The 22693-nt window shown below is 42.2% G+C and overlaps 1 protein-coding gene across 1 annotated transcript in view; it reads right to left on the bottom strand.

The window, feature by feature from the left end:
• The window catches only part of TENM4 (teneurin transmembrane protein 4), a 416745-nt gene that overhangs the window by 184712 nt on the left and 209340 nt on the right, over positions 1-22693 (bottom strand). Inside the window, exons 7-9 of the mRNA XM_030828936.1 lie at positions 16153-16323; positions 9100-9314; positions 7240-7450 (exon numbers count right to left, since the gene is read on the bottom strand). Of these exons, the coding sequence (XP_030684796.1) occupies positions 7240-7450; positions 9100-9314; positions 16153-16323 (597 nt within the window). The remainder of the gene's footprint in view (positions 1-7239; positions 7451-9099; positions 9315-16152; positions 16324-22693) is intronic.

Raw genomic sequence — 22693 nt, 5'->3', positions numbered from 1 at the left:
TAAGGTAGCAAGCATAAAAACAGCAGCCCATCTCCTAGACAAAAAGTATGAACCAGAACATCAAAACTCCACTTAAATGCTACTCTAGTGGGGATTTTGGTTTTCTGTACACCAAATGCCTTGCTAAGTATTTCCCACAGAGAGACAAGCCTTCATTGCTTGGTTCCTGCAGTGTCCTTGGGCTACTTTTTCTTCTTTCCTGCCCTTGCAATTCCAGGTAGAGATTCAGAAGGTTCAGCAATCGAAGGTAAGATCCTAAGGGCAGCAGAGATGCTGGGGGTGGGGACAGTGGGGAGCCCTGCCCTTCAGTGAGCAGAGACAGCTACTGGCAGGGCTAGTGTCTGAGTCTGCAGATGTAGTTCTCTGATACTCCTAGCTCTCTTCCACTCAACAGAATTTTGGCTACAGTCTGTCTCCAATGTGCTGACTTGAGCTCCCTTGGCCTACAATTTCATTCCACTTATACCAGATTGCTCCAAATAAATCACTATATCAAGGAGAGGTAAATTCACAGGGTGCTTTTCCAACGAAGTGTTTCCATTAGAAATTTCACAAAGTGCTGCCAATGTCATTTAAAAGAAGGTTAATTTATTGCCAAGAGACCTCAATTCTTCATTGCTGCATTTATATCTTATAATTCAGAGGAAGGGGACATAAGGAGAGGTAGAGAAGGGGCTTACTAAAAACCAAAAATCACTCCTCAATCATTTTTCTTAGTGTCTTCATTGAAGTAGTGCAGGTTTTTACACAAATTATGGTATATAATGTCAGAGATTTTTCTCTCCAGATCTTTGCAAATGCACTCGGAGGCGAATACCCAATCAAAGTGAGAGAAACAAAGAAATAGCACAGGCCAGCGTTTTTTGGAAAATCATGAAGGACCCAATTTTGGTGACCTTTGGAAGATAGGAACTTAGGTGAAGTATCAAGGCATACCTAGAGCAAAAGAGGAATGGATTGTAGGAAAAGCAAATGAAAAACACCACTAGCATCATTGAACAAGTCCTTTGTCCTTCTTCACTCCCTCTTTCCCTCCCTCCTTTTTTTTTTTCTTCTGAAGTCACTAAGTTCAATCCCAGTAACCTCCCTTGACCACATAAATTCTTGAGCTCTTGTTCTAGGTCTCATCAGATAGACCTTCTAGCTCTAATCATTTTATTCCCTTGCTCAAAAGCCTGCCATAGTGCCTAATACTTAAAGAATAAACTTTTTGCTTAGCATGGCATTTAAGGCTCTCCTTGATAACTCATTTCTCCCCTTTAAGGCATCCTGGGCTCTAGTCAAACAGAATTGCTGGCTCCTTATAGCCAGCTCTTAATTTTCTGCCTACCGAACTTTCACTCATGCTGGTAGTACCTACTACCTGGAATAATTTCCTTAACACCTGCCCTCCCATTTTCCTTTTTTAAATGTAAAAATTTCACCCATTCTTTAAGGTCCAAATTGAATGTCACTTCATCCAGAAAGCCCTCCCTGACCCATCCAGCTAGGCAAGTCCTCACCTTCCTTCGACCCTCATGGGTCTTTGCCCAGTGACTCCAGGAGTGACCGTTCTTACTCTTTTCCTTGGCTTAGAGCTATTTACTATATAAATCTTTCATTTCTCATAATCTGGACTATGAGCTACTTTTGCCAGGAACCATGTCATACCTTCCCTGTATCCTCAGCTAGGGAAAGAGCAAGGATGCAATACTTGCTGGATAATGGAAAGCAAAGAGGAAGGAAGGAAGGAGGAATATAAGGAAGAAAGAAACTAAATCTGCTTCTAATCCCTGGACATAAAGAACAGACTGATTTACAGTAACCACCTGGATACGAACAAAATGACTCTTCTCTTCAATGAGCACCAGGGAGGCTAGAGCAAGTTTCTCATAAAAATTCCCAGTCTCTACATTTTCTAACAGCAATTCTCATTTCTTTTCTTTAGGTTTCTAAATCCACTGCAGGGCACCTCTGTTATGCTCCAGTCTGGCTCACATTGCCACAATGTCAGGCTGATCTGTCCTCTATGCTTCACATCAGCCAAAATGAAAAGATAAGATGCTATCTGAAGAATGAAAATGAACTTGTTAGGTCTTGAGTTGCAAGCAATGCATACAAAGGTATTTTTACTTTTAAAGTTTTAGATGTGAGACTTTCCTCATGGTCTTCTTAATGACTTCTCAAGAAAACTTCTTGGGTTGATGTAATATGGTTATTAATAATTGAAGGCAAGTTAAAAAGGGGGAAATTACATTCCATATAATAAAAATGGAAAAAATATTTAATAGTAGCTGTGACAAATAGTGACAGATTGTGGTATTGTGGGGACAGTGTGGGATATGGAGACCAAATTTCATCCTAGCTTTGACCTTAACTTCGGGCTAGTCAGCCAAGCTTTCTGAGCCTTGATATTTGCTGAATGAATGAATGAATGAATGAATGAATAGATGGAAAACAGAAGTAAGTGATACCAAAAACGGGGGTTTGATCCTGGGAAGAAGGCAAATTGCTAAAGGAGGAGGATCATAAGCTTTGGAGTCAGATAGATGCAAATTCATGTCCTAACTTTTCTTTTAACAATCCTGAATCTTAATTTACTCATCTGCAATAGGGAGGTGATAATAAAAATAAGAATAATCATCTCATGGAATTACTGCAAGTCTTAAAGAATGTATGTGAAAACCCTTTGCAAACTGCAATGAGTGAATTATAGTTCAGCTAGTGATATACACTCTCTTCCTTCATTCAACATCTGGGGTCAGCAACGCAACCCACCTCAGCCAGGCCAGGACCAGGGTCAGTACCCTTGGATTCTGGATTTCCACCTGCAGGGAAAGCCTGTTGTTTCTGAAAAAAGCTTCCATGTTTTATTCTAAAACTTGCTTGGTTTCAGTGCTCTGTGTGTGTGTGTGTGTGTGTGTGTGTTGTGTGTGTGTAAACGCATCTAGTTCACTGGGAGCTCTGTCAACATCAGGTCTCTGTGCGTATATATTTGTGTGTACGGTTTGTAAAGTGCTTTTAGATTTTTTAAAGGCAAAAGTTAAACTCATTTCATTTAAAATCATCAGCTGGATTGCATTAAATGGAGGGAAAAGCAAAAACGTACACAATATAGCCATTTGTGAAACACAATTATTTCTCCTGTTAATTACAAACAGACATAAATACTCTGGATTCTGACATCTCATCTTCTTAAATTCTAGATCTGCATTTTGACATATAATGAAGGAAGGGCCAGATTCCAATTTGTGTGTTAAGCAAACCCGAGAGTTACAGTTATATATTGGGACCATAATGACTTCACTAAAACAAGACCTAAACTTTTAATTAACCTGCCAAGACAAATTACAACTCATAGCTCACAGGTAATGATCACAGACAGCTGAGACTCAATGCCAGGGACTCTTGGGAAAAGAGGGATTAATAGCAACATCAGAATCAGTCTGTTTTTGTATTAGCGAAAAAAAACCAGTATTCATTAAACCATCACTGTAGCTTGAAGGGAGACAGACAGGTCAAAAAGCCAGCAAGAGAAAGGTGGAAGGAGAAAGAGGATGGGAGAGAATATTAAAACAGCTTCCATTTATTGAGTGCTTGTGGTAGCCCAGAGCCTGTGCTAAGCACTTTCTATTTCTCTGTTTAATCTTCACAATGGGGATTGCAAAGTACTATTGTTCCATTTTCCAGACAAGAAGAATGAGGCTCAGAGAGGTGGCATGACTGTCTCTGGTCACAGAGCTAACATGTGACAGTGGGGAAGGAAGCAATGGAAAGTAGTTCTCATAGGGCATCTGTCTTCAAAGCTTCCTTGACAGAACACCAGAATCAGGATCCCCTGGGCTTTACTGCAGCCCTACTGAGTTATATTTTCTGGAGAAAAGGCCCAGGAATGTGAATTTTCCCCTGGCTTCCCAGGTGATTCTTTTATTCAACAGTGTTTGAGAACCATCTGTAAAGTACTATATCTAACCCCTTGCCACTCAAAACGTGGTCCACAGCAGCTTCGGTATCACTGGGTGATGGTTGGAAATGCTGAATCTAAGGTCCACCCAGACCTGCTGAAGCAGAATTTGCATTCTATCAAGACCCTCAGGTGGTTCACTCAAGTCTGAGAAGCACAGTATGACCTATTGGCCCTAAAATACAGGGTTAAGAGGAAGTGAAGACAGGTGTCCACATTTAGGTGAGAATGGCAGAACCAGAGGCAAAAGCAAGACCATCTCCCTAATTATGAGAAGACAGGTTAGCAAGCTCTGACAAGCCAAGGGTTGGCAAAGATGCCTCACTGTATCTATGGTTTATTCCTCTAAGATGTGTATCCTAATTAAAAGTGGCTTTCTTCTGGGGTTTGTATTAATATCCTTTCATATTTATGCTAAGTTATTAAAAATAAGGAATTAGTTTTGAACAAGCACTACTCTATGCTTCTCTGTAAACTATGTTTAAGGGAAATCAGGCCACGAGACCATGAAGCTGTAACTCAAGCACCACCACGACTTGATGATCATGTCCCTAAACTGTCACCATCCTATCCAGAGAGAAAAAAGAATCAGGGCCTGTAGCCTCCTAAACCCTGCCAAGTGACAGCCTAACAGCATGAGGGCCAGACTGGGGCCTCTGATGACAGGGAATGGGCTATACTGTCAGCCTTAATGTCACCAGTGACTCTGAGCTGCAGCCTCAAATACCAGAATCCTGAAAAACTAAGAGCTGGGAACCCCAAGTGATTTGTGCAAGGTCAAAACCCAAGTTTGTGCTGGAGACTGAAAATGGAGCACAATCCTTGCCACATTTCACAAGAAGGTATCCAGGGAGGAAACCAACAGCACCACAACTGCCTGGCAGTCACTGTCACCAATCCTGCCAGGGGAGCTCGTTCCCTCATTCACTGCGCGACACTGCACCCCATTGGGCTGGGTGCCAGGAGGCAGACAAGATCCTGTCAAAGCCCCTGCCCTCTAGGCATCTGGAGTCCAGCGGCTCAGAGAGACATCTCTCTAAAACAAGGACTGTACAAAGTGGTAATTTCTACATCAGAGCTAGTTGCCTGAAAGCCTCCACCTCCTTCATTTTGCCATTCTGCCTGTATTTAGAGCAGAAGCTTTTTAGCCACACCCTATATTTAATGGGAAGATACTTTCTGTCTCGACACAAAGGGCAAGATTTCAAGTAAGCAGGAAATGGCCTGAAAATGACTCCTGTTGTTTAGAAGTAAGAACCAGGGGCTGGGCATGGTGGCTCATGCCTGTAACCTCAGCATTTGGGGAAGTCAAAGTGGTTGGCTCACTTGAGCCCAAGAGTTTGACCTGCCTAGGCAACATGGTGAAACCTCGTCTCTACAAAACATACAAAAATTAGCTTGGCATGGTGGTGTGTGCCTGTGGTCCCAGCTATTTGGAAGGCCAAGGCAGGAGGATCACCTGAGCCCAGGAGTTCAAAGTTGCAGTGAGCTATGATTGAGTCACTGCACTCCAGCCCAGGCAACGGAGCAAGACCTGGTCTAAAAAACAAAAAGTAAGAACCAGGGTCTTGTAAGAGTTTTGGAAACCTAGTACCAGATTCAGAGATTTCTTGGGGTTTGTTTGTTTGAGACAGTGTCTCAGTCTGTCACCCAGGCTGGAGTGCAGTAGTATGATCATAGCTCACTGCAACCTCAATCTCCTGGGCTCAAGGGATCCTCCCACCTCAGCCTCCTGAGCAGCTGGGACTGCAGGCATGCACCATCACACCTGGATAATTTTATTATTATTATTTTTTTTTGTAGAAATGAGGATCTTACTATGTTGCCCAGGCAGGTCTTGAACTCCTGGCCTCAAGCAATCCTCCTGCTTCTGCCTCCCAAAGTGCTGAGATTATAGTATGAGCCACCACACCTAGCCTGGATTCAGAAATTTTTATCAAACTCCATTTTTCCATGTCAGAGAGACTCCTAGCCAACGACTGAGACAGAGTTTTCAGGTGAACTCCAGACCACATAGAACTGTCGATTAAGCAGAAACCCCATTCCCAGGTGTTCTGTTTAATGGAGTTATATTCTTCCATAACTTTTATTTTCCTGTAGGGAATTTTTATCTCCAGGCTATGTCATAGTGCTTCTAATATAAACTCAGAAAAAAATGTTTTCTGACCCGAACCACCAAGACCATCGTGCCCTGCAGCACATTAGGGCAGTCTAAGAAGTGGACACATTCTGTGCAATGAATGTATTGGTAAAGAAGAGAAACTCTTTAAACAGGGTGCCAGGCTTCCCAGACACCCGCAGGCTTCTGAGTTGGCCCAGGGGCTCAGGGTGAACTGGGAGCTGAGGCCCTCTTCCACTGCGAGGGACAGTGAAGGTGTTAAGCACTTATTTATTTATTTATTTATTTATTTATTTATTTATTTATTTATTTTGAGACGGAGTCTCGCTCTGTCACCCAGGCTGGAGTGCAGTGGTGCAATCTCGGCTCACTGCAAGCTCCGCCTCCCGGGTTCACCCCATTCTCCTGCCTCAGCCTCTCCGAGTAGCTGGGACTACAGGCGCCCGCCACCACGCCCGGCTAATTTTTTTGTATTTTTAGTAGAGATGGGGTTTCACCGTGGTCTCGATCTCCTGACCTCTTGATCCGTCCGCCTCGGCCTCCCAAAGTGCTGGGATTACAAGCGTGAGCCACCGCACCCGGCTAGCACTCATTTATTTAGCACATCAGGGCCCACTCTTTGTCAGAGATTAGGACATCTCTATTCTCAACAAAACCCCAGTCTGACTGATGGCATGGTTCATCCAGCCTTTTGCACTGCTGTTCTTACTCTCTCTTCAAGCCTGTATCCTCCTTTCTCATTGGCCAGGGGTTGTTGGCTCCAAAACAAAAAAGAATGGAAACCAAAACAAAACCCAAACCACAAATCAGTGAGGTGAACCAAGTGAGACTCTAAAGACACATACGTGGGAGAGAAGTGCCAAGAAGAGAGATGTTGCCTCTGTGTGGCTTGTCCAGGATTCCTGTCTCACAACTCCACCCCCATCCTGAAACGCACTGCACACCAACCACAGACAGCAGGAGAGAAGCAGCGGGCGACAGCCCTGGGCTCAGATGCCAGCTCAGAATGGCGGGCGATTCCTTGTGTAGCAGGCCCAGTCAGGAGGGTCTCGTGCCAAGCTCCAGGGCCATCCACAGCTCTGATATCCCCTTGTCAGTGTCAGTCCCAGAATCTCCATGCGGCCTCCCACCCAAAGAGACAATATCCCACAGCCCCCAGAGGGTGCGGCTTCCTTACCAATGGCAGTGGTGAGAAAGGAAACCACTTCTGACTCCTTCCCGTCATTGTAAAAAGCCAGGTGCCAGATTCCTGAATCCAAATACTGGATGAAGCCTGTCTCGTGGCTGGAGGGGGGCACAGCTCCCCGAGACTGGCGCGGGGTCCCCTCTAGGCTCCGCGCCTCCTGGGTTAGGAGCCTCCTGCCATCCAGCAGCTCCACAAAGTCAAACTGAAAGACAAAGAAAGCACAGTTAGCAGTGAGTCTGTTCCGCCACGCACCAGCGTCCTTCCCGGGGCTTCTCCTGGAGAGGATATTGGGAAACACAAATAGAGGCAAAAAGGGCCCAAAGAGGCTAAGGGTGCAGGAAGGTTGATCAATCAACTCCACTCTTCCCCAGACCCATTTTTTCATGCTGATATTCTCCTGGTTCTCCTGTGAGTGAGGCATAATTAGAGGATTATTTTTTAGTCTCATTTTGTTTTAGTTCTTTTTGTACTGGTGGGTGGGGAGTCTTCTCCTGGCTGAGTCTGTACCAGGACAACCATGCTTTTTTTCAATGCCGGGTGTGTGGTTAGAAACACAGCCACTTTACAACTGGTTGAACTCCATGCAAGTCATGACAAGAATCTCGGGGGGTGGTGGAGGGGAGCAGAGGCGGGTGGCTGGGACTGGGATCGGAGCATTGGATGTGATTGGAACATCAGTCATGTGCAAATGAAAATTTGATTTATGTCTATTTTCCTTTGGTCAATGGTTCTTTCTGAATGTTCTAGTTTCAGGGAGCAAATTTAGGGGAACTAAACTGGATTAGCTCAAAACTCTATCAATAATTACATGCTGTGTCAAATACAATTGCCAATTGATCGGAGACTGCTTGTGTGAGACTCCAGAAAAGTCAGTTACACTGTGTTAACAACAAGTAGGTGGTTAAGTCCTACTGGCCTATTAGCAAGCAAATTGGGTAGTTATCTAGCTAGCTAGCTAGCTTTAAAAACCAAACAAGATATTTATTCAATTTCATGAAACACTGTCTGGAGATACGCAGGCCAGGACTAGCACACCAGTCTGCAGTCAACAGGGTCTCAAGGCTCTTCTCCTGTGATTCCTTCTTTAGCAAACATACCTGTCTTTTAACTAAAAATCTTAAATACCTACTAGGGCTAGGAAGGCTGCATTTGGCCTAGGAATGCCTGATGAATGCCTATGATTTACATTATTCCAATTCCAGAGCTGGCAGGACCTTGCACAAGTGTCTGTTCTTTATTAATCATGACTGGTAATATGTCAGTCATCCTGGACGAGGTTTTTTCAGTGTTTCTGGTGTGCGTGTGTTTGAGTCAATGTGCAACCCTGAAGGAGAGAAGGAATGAGAAAGACTAGGGAAGAAACATTTATTCTGAGCCAGGTCCTGCACTAGCTGCCTTATAAATGTTATTCTTTATTCTTCACAACAGCCCTGCCAAGTGGGTATTGTTATCAGCATCTTATAGATGAGGAAACTTGCTCTGAGAGGCTACATGATGGAGCCAAGGTTATAATGCTGATAACAAGAGGATTCAAACTCAGATCTGTCTGTTTCTAAACTGCATGCTTTTTTCTCTAGATCACATTTCCTGGGTAATTTAACTTAGGAGACTGAGTAATAGCAGAAAGGCTGTTAAGAGATTTCCTAGAATTCCTTCCTCTTAAAAAGCCCCAGTGATATAACCTTACTCATCTGAAAGGGCGGGTCTGAGAGGGAGTACATGGATGAATGGGCTATAAAATATATAAATGTCCCTCCAGGCTTAAGGCTCTGGATTGGGCTTCTTAACTTTGGGTTAAGATTTGAGGTAGGAGCCCATGCAGATCAACAGGGTATATGGGGTTCTGTTTACCTGTGTATGTGAAGGAGGGAGGCCTTTTCTGCCATAAATGCCAACCAGGGCTGCCTTTCCCAGAGACACATTGAATTTCAGATGCACAGGATGGTCTATGAACACTTGAGATCTCCAGAAAGTGCCAGGAGGAATCTTCTGGGAAGCTCGCCTCCCCACATCAATTTCTCCAGAATCTATGAAACTGTCCTCTGGAAAGAAACTACTGGGCTTTCCTACCAAGACACAGGGAAGGGAAGACAAAGACATCTTGGTTAGCCACATGGGAAATGAGAAACCAGGGCATCTGAACACCCAGGACTCTCCTTAGCCTCACATCCTTCTGTACAATGTTCTGCTGTCAGCTTTCTCCCCATCCCGGCCCTCCCCACATGGAGGAGTAAAAAGGTCCAGAACTTTTTTTTTTCCCCTCAGCGATGCTCAAATTATTCTGCTAAAAATATGCATTCTTCCAAAGCAGTATGGGTCCTCCCCAAGGGCCATCTGTTTACTGCATAATTCCACAGCTTGTTAAGATATATTTTGATCCTAAAAATAATCATTTGTGGTCACATGAAAATAGCTCTGTGATTTGGTGTGTTAAGGGGCTCATGGTAAAATAGAAAGGATAGGGGGAACGAAGTGTTATTAATTTTCCAACTCAGAATGAGTCCCCCAGCAGTGGGAAGCATGACTTGGTAGAGTAAGGTATTTAAAAAGTTCACTAATTTGTGTATACATTGGAAGCCAAATTCTGAGGCTGATATGTGGATGGGGGGTTGTGCTTAGGGCAGGGTTAGGGGCTGGGGAAGATGAGGTAAAGGTACTTCTGAAAAGAGGAAATATTTCTGTAAAATGTTCCTTTGTCTTTGGATGAGGGTAAATATAATTTCTGTGCTAAAATGGGTCAAGCTGAGGGAATTTCCCAAGTTCACACATCAAGCCTATGCCATACTTGGAAATTCCACCCAGGCTCCCAACCCTGTGCCAAGCATCCATGCGGGGTGTCATGAGTAAAGTCTCTTGGCCATTTCTATACCCATCAGGAGGGTGACAGCTCTCTGGGGGCACCACAAATGCAAGGAAGGAAGGCAGCTTATCAAACTCCCTCTATTTAGTAATTAAACACACTCATATGTGAAAAATACAAACCCTAACTTCCTGCCAGACATCAGCCTCCTGAAGAGTTGAGAAGGAACAGGAGAGACTCTAGGGATGTTAGGAAGACCACCCTTAGCACACTGAAAGACCAGCATCAAGTCAACAGGCTGCATTTTATTTGTTGTTATGAAGGACTTCCTGGGTATCCTGGTTCCAAGGGTTGTTTTTTTTTTTTTTTGAGATGTTAGAGATATTTGAAGAGACACTTCAGAGAACAAGAATTCATTTGTAAAGAAAACACACTTTGGAACTTTTTGTAAACAGCATTTGGGGAATAGGAAATTAAAATGTTTTTCTTTCCCCCTAGCTTTGTTAAGACTCCTTACAAAGCACATTTGATGCTGAAATGAAGCCTGGCAGGGCATTGTTGTAGTCATAAAATATTTTACTGTTTTAAATAATAAAATTCAATTTAAATGTTAAACTTCTCCATATCACATATAAGGGAGTTTATCACTCCCTTATAAACTCCTAGGCAGAAACATCAGGTTTTTAGCTTCAAAAAGTTAAATGTTATTTTAATTAAAAATATGCCAACAAAAAAGTTAAAATATGCACTATCAATAAAAGTACCACTAGTATTCTGTCATTAGCATGGGAAAGAGTTTGCTTTTGAATTCCTTTATGGAAGGAATGTGCTTCAGACTTTTACCTTGAAAAATATAGATACACAAACAACCACGCTGTGATTCACAAAGTTCAAAGACAGAACCCAAATTCACAATGCATTGAGATGGAAGAGAATTATTTACATTCTTTCTTATCTGATTTTTGGGTTCCCAATACCACAGCCATTCTATATTCCAGGAGGAAATAGTCTGCCATCAGCTTTTAATTTTGCTAGGGAGGCAGAACTAAGAGGGAGAATGAAACAAAGCAGATGCCTTCTGAGCCTTTTCCTCCTAGAAACTAAAAAGAAATAAGTGCAACACTGCTAGTTCCAAGGATGTGTTTCCTTTGTGAGTAGGTGGCAGTCTGAGCTGATGGGATTTGAGAATTGTCTGAATTCAAATAATTCCCATGTCTGAAAATAAATAATGGAAAACTGCTCCCCCATTTTAGCATGCTGCCGGATAACCCTGCACAGTTCATTTTCTCCCTCAATGAGCGTATTTTTAGGAGACAGTGACTGTATCAGCTAGGTTTTGCAGCCTTATAAGTCAGAGGTCTGCAGGCCTTATGCATAAATAAGTTGGCTCTTACCCCAGAGAAGGTGACAAAAGGGGACTTTTCTAGCACTTTAATATTTCACCTAGATGGGATGAATGGGAGGGAGAAATTGTCTTGAGTGTGTATATGCTGAAAGAAAAAAAAAACAGTGAACTCTACTCTAGGGCATACCCTCTATCAGGACTTTGAGGGCCTCTGGTCACCAGTGGTCTCCAAATCCCACCACAGGGACAGGCTGGGAGCTGTTGAGGGGGAAATGCTAACAGCCTGCTGATCACCTTTACCTGAGGGGAAGGAGTCATGACATGGGCTGGGCTGAGGGTTGGGAAAGTGAAATGCCTTCCGTCTTGCTTGTTAAAAATCCTTATTGCCTTACACTTTCTAGATGCTATAAGACTTTTTGTCCTTAATTCTGAGCACCAAGCTGTGAGAACTAGGATATAAAATATCCTCCACCATGAAGCAAAAGCCACCAGTGGTGGAATCATAAGGGAGAGGAGAGGCTAGAGGCAATTGGAGGCAAAAAGTCTTGTGTATACAATTCTTCTTATCCCTACCTACACTCTGGAAGATAAAAATAGTAATAGATTTTAATGGTGGAAATAGCAATAAAGGTAGAGGTATTAGTATTACTAGTCATATTGGCTTCCACCTGATGAGCTCCAAGCACAGTGGCAGGTACCTTCATGTGTATCAGTTCGGTTAATTCTCACGGCAACATTAATATCTGTATATGGAGGTTCAGAAGGCTTAAGAAACCATTTTGGGATCCCTCTTTATTTATTAAAATATGGCTTCTGAAGAGATCAAATTGATGAATGATTAATTAAAACACTACAAAGACATTCTCAGTGGTGGTAGGGTGCATTGACCTTCTTAAAGAGCAAGAGTCCAATAGGATTCCTAGCCCCAGCAGGCTAAATATCAGAGCTTAACCAGGTAGATTCAAGGCCCATTAAAAAACTTCCTGGCATCCTAGGGTACAAAAATATCATTTGTATGAATTAGGAACCTACAAACAGGTCCAAAAGTTAAAGGGCAACAGTCAGGGTCTCAGGACATTCATGAGAAGGACACTATACAATCACTGGGTGCCCCCAGAGACAACAAACACTGCAAAAAGCTTAGGTCACAATTAGGGCTCCCCTACAGCAAGATTAGGCTTCACAGGGCAGATTTTACTGGTAATAGTCCTTTGCTTTGTAAAGCTAGATAGATTCAGGCTTCCTATAGCAATGCTGTGCCAATATGCAATCATGTCTATAAAAGAAATTTCTTAATGAATTGCTAAAATGGATAGCTCAGTTAAAAAGCAAGATTTGGAAGAACTGAAATTTCATGCACTTCTCAATCACAGCCTTTACTTTCTTGAACTGAGATCCATCTATATAGGTTCTAAATTCCTAGTCAGCTAATGTTCTTTCTCTCCCTCCATCTTTTTGGTTCTTTTCAATGCAATAACTTGCATGAGGAATTCTTTAGTTTCCTTAGCAACTGGTTGAAATTTATTTGGTTATCAAAATAAGCTGTTCCGTTTTGGAGAGCCCAGCTGATCCTGCGCACAGCAATTTGCATGGTTCAAACTAATGGGCAATTTTTTATTTCACTGCAGAAAGAAGAAAATGCTATCCTAAGCCCACCAATTCAACCATCAGAAATGCTTGTTTATTCAATGTTTTTTTCCCTTCCCCATTAATGTGTAACACAAGTTCTTGTGGCTTTAGTTTGAAAAGCTGCTGTATTTGGTTTCTGTCCCATCACAACCCTGGAATGGTTACAGCCATTTGGAAAATATAGTATGAACTGCAGTTTCATGTTATTCTCAAAGACATGATAAACATTTACAATTCTTGAATTTTCATATCTGTAATTCATATAAATAAGAAATATATATTCTTAAAAATATTCAAAAATACCTCAAACCTTTGCAGAATCTGTGGCAGGGGGAGAATGTTAATTAGTCTGGACTTCTGGGATTTTAGTAACTAATATGGAATGGCTTGGGATTTGAGTGGATAAGAAGAAGAGAACTAATATTTGTTGAGTGCCACTTCAACATTAAGCTTTGAATGGATAGATATTGTTATCCTTGTTCTACAGATGAGGAAGGTCAAGGGAGATGCAGTAAGTGTCATAAGTTAACAGAGCCAATATAAAGCAGGGTCAGGATTAACATCCTATATTGTCCGGCTCCAAGGCCCATTTACCCCTTTCTATCACACCACATTGCTTTCTCCATCATTGTGAAGCAGAGACTCTAATCTTAATTCTGGAATCAGCTGTCTTCTTGAATACCCTCTGAAGGGACGAGAAATATGTGCTCACATCAGAGTTAAGGACTCCCTAGATATATCTAGGGAAATGCGTTTTTAACATCACAATGAAAAACATAAACTGAGTAGACATTGGTTTGACCAGGGCAAAATAAATGAAGAACATTGTGGTCTCACATAAACTATAGGAAGCTTTGTCCTCTGGTTTCCAGTCTGATCTATTTTTTTTTGTCACAGTGATTGCTTCTTGATGCTGACCACTTTGCAGCACAGTGCTGCACTGAAGGCCTTTGCAAACAGGATTTCCATTTGCATCAGTAATGACAGATAATCCCTTTAAGCAAAAATACTCCAATTAAAATAAACCAATAATCTGGTGCAATTTTATTTTATCTCTTATCTGCACCTCCTGTTCCTTACAAAAACAAAACAAAACCTAAACAACCCACAGACTAATTTCATTAGAGTGAGAGATTTCAGATAGATCCGACTCCTGTTTAAAGAATGTCTGATAGAGATCATAGAGGGAAGAAAATACGTTTTGCCAAATGCGATCCTTTACCAGTTCCTTGAGGGTTAAGCATATTTTAAATCTACATTTGTACATGCTGATCTAAAGACAGTCTTCACGTTATGGTATTAACCCATGGCATCTGACACTAGAAGCTGACATGGGCCCCACAAGCCAAAAGGCAGGACCATGGACAGAGCCAATGTGACATTCCAAAGAGCCATCTGGTTACTTACATGATTCTGTTACTATTTTCATATGTAGAACTTACAAATTAGAATGCACCTTAGAGAGAATCTAGCTCAATATTCTCCTTTTTAAGAGGAGGAAAAGGACTCCAAGAAAGTGTGTTCAAGGGATTTGCTTAAGGTGATACCACAGGTCAGTGGCTGCAGCTGGACTTGAACTCAGGGCTTCTGACTTCTAACCCAGAGCTCTTCCCATGGTCCTATTCATGATTCCTCCCTCCATATCCTATTAAGAGGCAAAGAAAGTGTGCATTATTTAGCATTTTAAGACTTAAAATCTTTGCAAATGAGAGGACTGGCTTTGTCCCTCAAAATAGTGGGCAGGGGTTCTGTGTGGAAATGATCCCAGTTCCCACTTCCCTTAAAGATGACCAGAGGCCAAGAGTTGACTTTGGCCCTCAGGATCCTCATTTCAGAGGTCATGAGTAGATACTCTGACCAAGTATATGCCACCCTGTTAAACAAACTGGTGGCTGGAAGGCAAATTATTGCAAGGGCAGAGAGGCTCAGATGCTATGACCCAAAAGTCAACTGAGAGAAAAGAAGATGTAAGCAGTGAAAGTTAGAGGCAGCTATTGCCAATGTGCTGACTGAAGGGTCACAGAGAGAGAAAGCAGGCCATAGCAGATGCAGGAGAAGGGAACGCCGCACTGCCCAGAATGACAACCAGGCTGGGTTATTAGCTCAGACATCTTTCTGGGTGCCAATTTTTGTGAGTCTGTGCCACTCTTGGCTGACAATGTCCATGGCATGTTAGAAATATTTCTAAGACATTCAGAACATGGGCCTATGGATATCCCATTCAAGAATAGCAAACCCAATGCCACCACCATTTCCATCATTGATAGGAAATATCCATGTCTCATTGTACAATAGAATTTCACACCCACATCTCCTTCAGGGCCTTGCAACCTTGGGGTAAGTCAGGTGGGGAAGCTTATGGAGATAGCAAGAGCCCTGGAGTCACAGACCTGGGCTCATATCCCAGACTCTACCATTTACTGGCTGTGTGGCTCTGGCCAAATCACTTAGTTAGTGTAATCCTTTGCACCAATTCTAGTTTTTACATCTAGAATAATTATAAAATAATTATACTTATCTTACAGGATCTCTGTGGGAATTAAATGTGAATGCTTTTGACAAAAAGTTTTAAAACAAACATGCTATACGAACACTAATGATTATCGTTATTATTGCGGATGAGGAAACTGAAGCTCAGGCAAATAAGTGACTTGCTCAAGGTCACATGTTTAGTAAATGACAGACCACTTGAACTGGTGTTTCTATTAAACCACAAGAGTCCAAGAATCTTTCCATTACAACACCCCATCTACCTGCCTCCCCATACCCCACTCCCACAGATGCCCATCTGTCCCATGAGGTTTGCCCAGAAGAGCTCCTCTTACCCCACACAAAGATGGCCACCCCAGCAGTGTGAAGCCCCTAATGCTTCCCTCAAGGCATGGGATGGGATTCTGCTGAGCACCATGAGCCCTGCCTGAGCCTCCCACGAGCTCTCAGTGACAAGGAACTGCGATGAAGACACAGGTGGACTGGCAGCTTGGCAGCTGGCGTGGAGTGCAGAAGGATGGAGGGAGCGCCAGAGCATGGAGCTGTGAGCCAGGCACACGACGCACGCGCGTTATGGAGGGCTCTTCAGCTCAGAGGCAGACACAGAGGACTCACAACACGGACAACGCAGCAACCCTACCTTCTGTGGTTCCTTTGCCTTTCCTGTCAGGGGTCTCTAAGCCAGTGCCCCCTGAGGGGTACAGGGAGACGTCGGTTGGCACAGGCCAACTGCTGGCTGTGTCCTCCGTGATCTCATACATCTGCCCCTCCATCGGCTGCAGGTGCCAGTTTAGGCCAAACAGGTGCATGGCTGTGGTGAGCAATGAGAAAAGTCATCTTTTTCTGCTGGAGGCAGAAACGGGACTCCCAAGCCATAAGGGAAAGGTGGGCAGGGTGGGGGAACACAGGCATTCAGTTCAGTTCAACAGGTAGCCCCAAAAGGGAGCTCTTGTAGTGCCAGCCCTGCAAAGGAGACTGGGGACAGAGAGGATCAAGGTTCAGACCCTGCCCTCAAGGGGCTCACAGTCTGGTGGAACTGGGAGTAGGCAGGATTGGCGAGTCTCAGGAGGTCTTGGTCTTTGCTTCAAAAGATAAATAACAATCTGGGGGAAAAACTGCAATTGGTATGACAATCTTAATTTCCTTAACACAAAAATAACTTATACGAATAATAACCAAAGTCCAACAACTCAGTAGGAAAATAGGCATTGGATATGAACAGTTTACAGAATAAGAAATACAAATAGCTCATAATCATATGAAAAGACTCTTGGCATTATTCATAGTAAAAGAAATGTAAGTTAGACTCTGAAATACTATTTTTCGCATATGGTTTGGCAAAGATAAAAAAGGTTGAAAATACACTATATTGGCAGAGAATGGAAAGCAAGCATTCCCATACTTTACTGGTGTGAGAATATGATGTACAAAATCTATGGAGGGCAATTTGATAAAAGCTAGCAACATTAAAATACACATACCCTTTATCCTGGGACATAAAGCTTCCAATTCTAGAAATTCCTCCTCCAGATATACTGATACATGTACTAAATGATGTACATACAAGGTTATTCACTTCAGTATAATTTGTTATAGCAAAATATTAGAAACCAGTCCATTGATAAGGGGCAAGAAAACTAAGTAATATCCACACAACGAAATTGGATGCAACCATTAAAAAGAATAAAGAGGTTCTTTATGTATTTTTGTGGAAAGAAAAGTATAACATGTAGAAGTGTATTTGATATACTACCTTTGGGTTTAAAAATTCCTGGAAATGTATAAAATATTTCTGGTAGAATATGAAAGACTGGTAACAGTAGCTGTGTCCTGTGAAGGATAGAGATACTATGGATCGGGGGGTAGGAGGGAAACTTGCTTTTCACTGTACACCTGTTGTACATTTTCATTTTGTGCCATGTGCATATATTTCTGTTCGAAAGATACTTTTCCAAGGTAGCAACTGCTAAAAAGTCTTGTACAACAATCTAGAAAGAGACCATAAGGCGCAAAAGAATGAACATTGTCCCTTGAAATATACAGGCTTGAGAAGGCTAGGAAGCTCATCTCCAATAATGTTTGTGATCTAGCACAAAATATCTGCTTAAATCCCATTTTAGGATTCCAGGCTTGGGCCTTGTCAGTGGTTCAGGCTCCCCTCTTCTGATGCCCATCTGAATTCCCCATACATGGAAGTAAGCACTCAAGTCCCTGGACCCTCATGATACCCTGCATGTAACATTCACTCCTTTGCTTGGTAAACACCATCTGAAAGCCCACTCCATGGCAGATTCTGGAGAGCCAGAATGAAATCAGAGAGTCCCTGCTTCAATGAGCTCACAGCCACGTAGGGAAGACAGACAAGTAACAAAGTCTCTTCAGCAGGACCAGAAGGCCTAGAGGAGGGGGTGCCTGACCCGCTAGGGCGGCTAGAAGAACACAGGGAAGGATCCTCAGAAAGATGAAGGCCCATTGTAATTGTATTTACTGTGTGACAGGCAGTATGCGGGGGAACTTGTATATATTAATCCTCATGGCAACCTCACCAGACCGAATTTACAGAGGTGCATATTAAGGCTAAGAAGGTTAATTAAAATTATGATAGCCATAAAACTATTATTTATTGAATATTTAACGATATGCCAGGCATTAGGCTGAGAGCATTACAAGCAATAATTCCTTTAACTCTCACAATAATCCTATGAGGTATTAATAACCCCATTTTACAGATGAAGAAACTAAGGCACAACAAGACTAATTAACACACGCAAGGTTAAATGGCTAACAGGTGGCAGAGACGAGACTATAATCCCAAACTGTTCCAATCCTGAAAACATGCACTGTCAGTCTTCTCGGCATCAAGGCCCAGGCTTGCCTGCTTAGCTAGGGCACCTCTTGCTTGGTGTATCTATCAGGGTGGGCGTTACAAAGACATCCCCCTTTTGTACATCAAACAGCCTCCAAGGCTTTTAAGTCTCTTTTTAGGCAGTAACACAGGATCCTGTGAGATAGAGAAGAAACTCTGTTACCTGGCCCCAGTGTATGAAGGTGTCACTGATGGTGGTTTTGAGGGGCTGTGTGACTGCCATCAAGACACAAACAAAAAACTATCGAGGAGACTGGAGCACAGCATACCCGTTTGACTTCTAGTCTGAACACAAGCCATGGGGAACACACACAAGTCTACTTCGGCCAGGAGGCCACGCTCGGGTGAAAGCAATGAGATCCGACACTTTGCTTTTTCTTTGGTTACTGTGGTACAGGAGAAGGTGTGTGGGACCAGAGGAAAGAAACTAGTTTTGAATCTCAGCTGCCGCTGCCACTGCCTAGCTGCAGTCTTCTCATCTGAGCAATGAGTATAGAAAGCTTCAAAACATTGTTGTGTCTAATGAGGTAATACGTGGTAAAATGCTTTGCAAACTGTACACATGTGTGATAACTATATGTGATAACCATTCATTGCATTTGTACTGTTGATGATAATGATAATGACAATAGTCACTGACATTTATTGAGCATCTTTTTTGGTACCAGGTACCAGGTGAGGTGCTTTGCACTGCTCTCCTCTACCTCCTATGTAGATGACAATAATACTTGAACAGTTAACCTGCCCAGAAGCAGTGAATATTCTGCTATTTCCAAGGCTGGATTAGCTCAAAAGTCTATTTACCTTCTTACTTTATATATTAGCAACTCCAAAGGTAACAGAGAAATTGTTTGAGCTACAGACAAATCAGATATATGCAGCTAAGTGAGCAATGCTTCTTTCTCCATTAGAATCAATTATCTCATCTAAGTGTGCAATAGTGCTGTCTTGTTAAAAGGTCATGAGAATTAACTAATTCTAGAATGAATAGAACTCTCACAGCTTTGTGAAGAGAAACATTTTTATTGTCACAGCTTTCTTTTATATTTAACAAGATGCAAATAAGTCCTTGCTTTAAAAAAAAAAAAAAAAAAAAAAGATACGTTGTGGGTAGGGGTGGGAATAAGCCAGGGAAAAAAGTGTTGCAGGTGAGAACGATCAACAGGTCTGGGGTCCCAGGGAAGTTAATGAGGGCAGGACAGTCCGCAGTTATGAGGGTGGGGGAGACATGAGGGGGTGGGTGTTGGCACCCCTTCCTCTCCACTGTGCCCCCCCTGGCAATCACAGAGGCCAACACAGCTGTGAGACTGGCCAATCGTCTCCGTGGCCTGTGGAAGATGCACACCTGAAAACTATCTGGGTAAGCAAAGCTCTGTATTCAACTCCAACTTAGACTGAATCTCTCAGGAGATTTAACCATCCAAAAATAACTTTAGAGGCTGGTGGGTAGGGAAGGAAACCTAGGGTCACCCAACCAAGGTTGGGCTGAGAAATGGCTACCTCGAAAGTAAGGAGTAGGATGAAGTAGAGATTCAGAGACATGAAGTTCAACCAGCAATATCATCTTTTTAAAAAATTTTTAATTTTTGCGGGCACACAGAAGGTGTATATACTTACGGGATACATGAGATGTTTTGATAACAGGCTTGCGATGCATGACACTCATGTGATGGAAAATGAGGTATCCATCCCCTCCTTCCAGCATTTATCTTTTGTTACAAACAATCCAATTATACTTTGTTATTTTAAAATGTATAGTTTAATTGTTATTGACTATAGTCCACCCTGTTGTGCTATTGAATAGCACAGTTCTTTATTTATCCTATTTTTTTTTGTACCCGTTAACCATGCCACCTATCTCCAAACCTCCCACTAGCCTTCCAAACCTCTGGTAACGATCCTTCTACTCTCTATCTCCATGAATTCAATTGTTTTGATTTTTAGCTCCCACAAATGAGTGAGAATACAGCAAAGTCATCTTAAAGCCAAAATAAAGGGGATATTTAATGTGTGATCCAAGGTTTTAAATAGAAGTCATGCTAGTGACTTTTGCATTCTTTTACTGTATTGTCAGGCAGGTGGTTAATTCTATAGTTCTGGGTTATGGGAGAGGGGGAGAGGGAAGGGAGAGAAGTAGTTTGCTCTGCTCTCCTCTTTCCAAAGGACACAGCACATTCTCAGCCAGAGTCTGCCCATGAAATACATATGATTGAGTGGCCTCTCTTCTTTATCCTGTGTAATAATCAAAATCATAACACAAAAATTAGTATCATTTGAATGCACACTACATGCCAAGTGCTTTATTTATATTATTCAGTCTCATCCTCATATAAAAGTAGGTTGAAAAAACATTACTGGAGAATGGAAGTAGAATAGAAATAGAGCTATAGTGCTATATTCTGATTTACTCAGAGAAGTAAAGTAAGTTACCTGAGACCACAGAGCTGGTAGAAATTTGAGGCAAGTTTAAAACTCAGGACCCTGTGCTCCCAAACCAAGCTTCTTCTTTTATATATTTTATTTTAAATAGAAGATAAAATATGGGTAGCATAAAGCCAGCAGCAAATAAAATTTCAAATAAATATTTATGGAGGGGGAGCTGATAGTGATGATAAATATTCCCTGGCCCACAGCAATCTTCATTTAAAGCTGTGTATAGCAGCTGAGTGCGTGTTATCCAAATGACTTGGAAGACAGAGCCATAGATTAAAAAAAAAAAAAAAAAAGCTAACAAATATAAATGGTTCTCCCCAGCCTGCTAAGGATAGACCAGGCCACCGAAACAATATAAATTATAATCACTGTATTCCATGTTCCCTGAAGAATGAATGGTAACTACACATCATCTGTGTTACATCACAGGATTCTCTATATGATACTCTGCAGTGTGTATTTATAACTCTTGTGCAAAACCTTCCTGGAGTACACTCAAAGTGACCTAGATAAGTAACTTGATACTGGTTTTCCCATTAGACTAGTTTGTAATTGAGTGAAAAGGTGAAAAGATGCTAGGGAGTTCAGAAAAAGGCTGTGGAAAGGTAGCTGGTTCACAAGATCACCCACGCTGAAATGTTAATGATTTCTAAAAGCCAAGAGCCAAGGCGGGGGAAGTTCTGATTCTCTTGGCTCTGGTCAATCTCATCCCAGGGCTGACATTTTCCCTGTCGCCTTTTCCTGCCCGGTGAGACATGAGAGATGGCTCAGAAAGTGCAAGCTCTATCTTGACATTTTAAAGAAAGGCTCCATAGATGTTCAGACATTGAAGGCTCCCCTCAGCACCCGGCCAGCAGGAGGCAATTAACAAAGTCATTATGCAGGAGTCACCAATATCAGTACAGGTGAGTTTCTGCTGTCACGATGCACACTTCCCTTCCAAAACTGGAATGCATGAACCCACTTGTATCTGTACGTCAGCAGCTCCAGGGAGTGACTAGACACGGTTATAACCACAAGGAACTGTTGATTCAAGTGGCATTTTTGGTTTCAAAAGGCAGTGGGAACCAACCCAACCATGCAGCTACCCACTTTTCTGTTTTATATTAATGCTCAGTTTTTTTTTTTTAAATGACTATTTCTATGAAATCAAAGTCACTGAGGTTCTTTGACTTATGGTCCTCTAATGGGGGGAAAAACTAAAAAGATAAAATAATAACAGAAATGACAGGCTTTCATTCCCTAGGTCATCTTCCTGGTTTTGCTACAAAGCCACCACATTTAAAAGTTCCAAACCAAGAAACTATATACACAAGATGTACACGGCAGGATAACAGAAAAAAAACTTGGAAGCAAACTCAAAGTCTAAAAATAGGAGAACGACTTAGCTAACTTATGGTACAGGTACAGGATGGAATATAAGGCAATCATTACAAAAAATAACTAGGATAAACAGCGATGTGGGAAAATGCTTAAGACACGATGTTAGGAAAAGGCAGGGCACCAAATTGCATGTGTTTCCTTACTGCAACTCTGCAAAACCATGCATGCACATGAAAAACAATTTGTAAAGAAATACATAAAAATGACATCAGGATTTGAATTACAGCCGACGATTATTTCCTAGTTTCCAAACTCATTTTAGTGCATCAGCGTTAAAAAGGAAGCCTACAACTTAGTGTCACAAGCAATAGGTAGAAGAGAAGGATGATACAGCATGGGGGAGGGGTCCTGACTTTGAGCTTTTGCCTTGTGCCCGACCCCAGACATGGGGAATTACATATGCTCTCTCGTTCAATCTTTACATGAATCTTGAGAAACTCGTTTGACAAATGAAGAAACTGGAGGCTCAGAAAGGCTCCTCAGCTGGCCCAAAGACACA

The sequence above is a fragment of the Nomascus leucogenys genome, chromosome 15 (genome assembly GCF_006542625.1).
Source record: "Nomascus leucogenys isolate Asia chromosome 15, Asia_NLE_v1, whole genome shotgun sequence".
NCBI lineage: Eukaryota > Metazoa > Chordata > Mammalia > Primates > Hylobatidae > Nomascus > Nomascus leucogenys.
The sequence above is the reverse complement of the archived record's forward strand: the minus strand, read 5'-3'. Positions and strand labels throughout refer to the sequence as shown.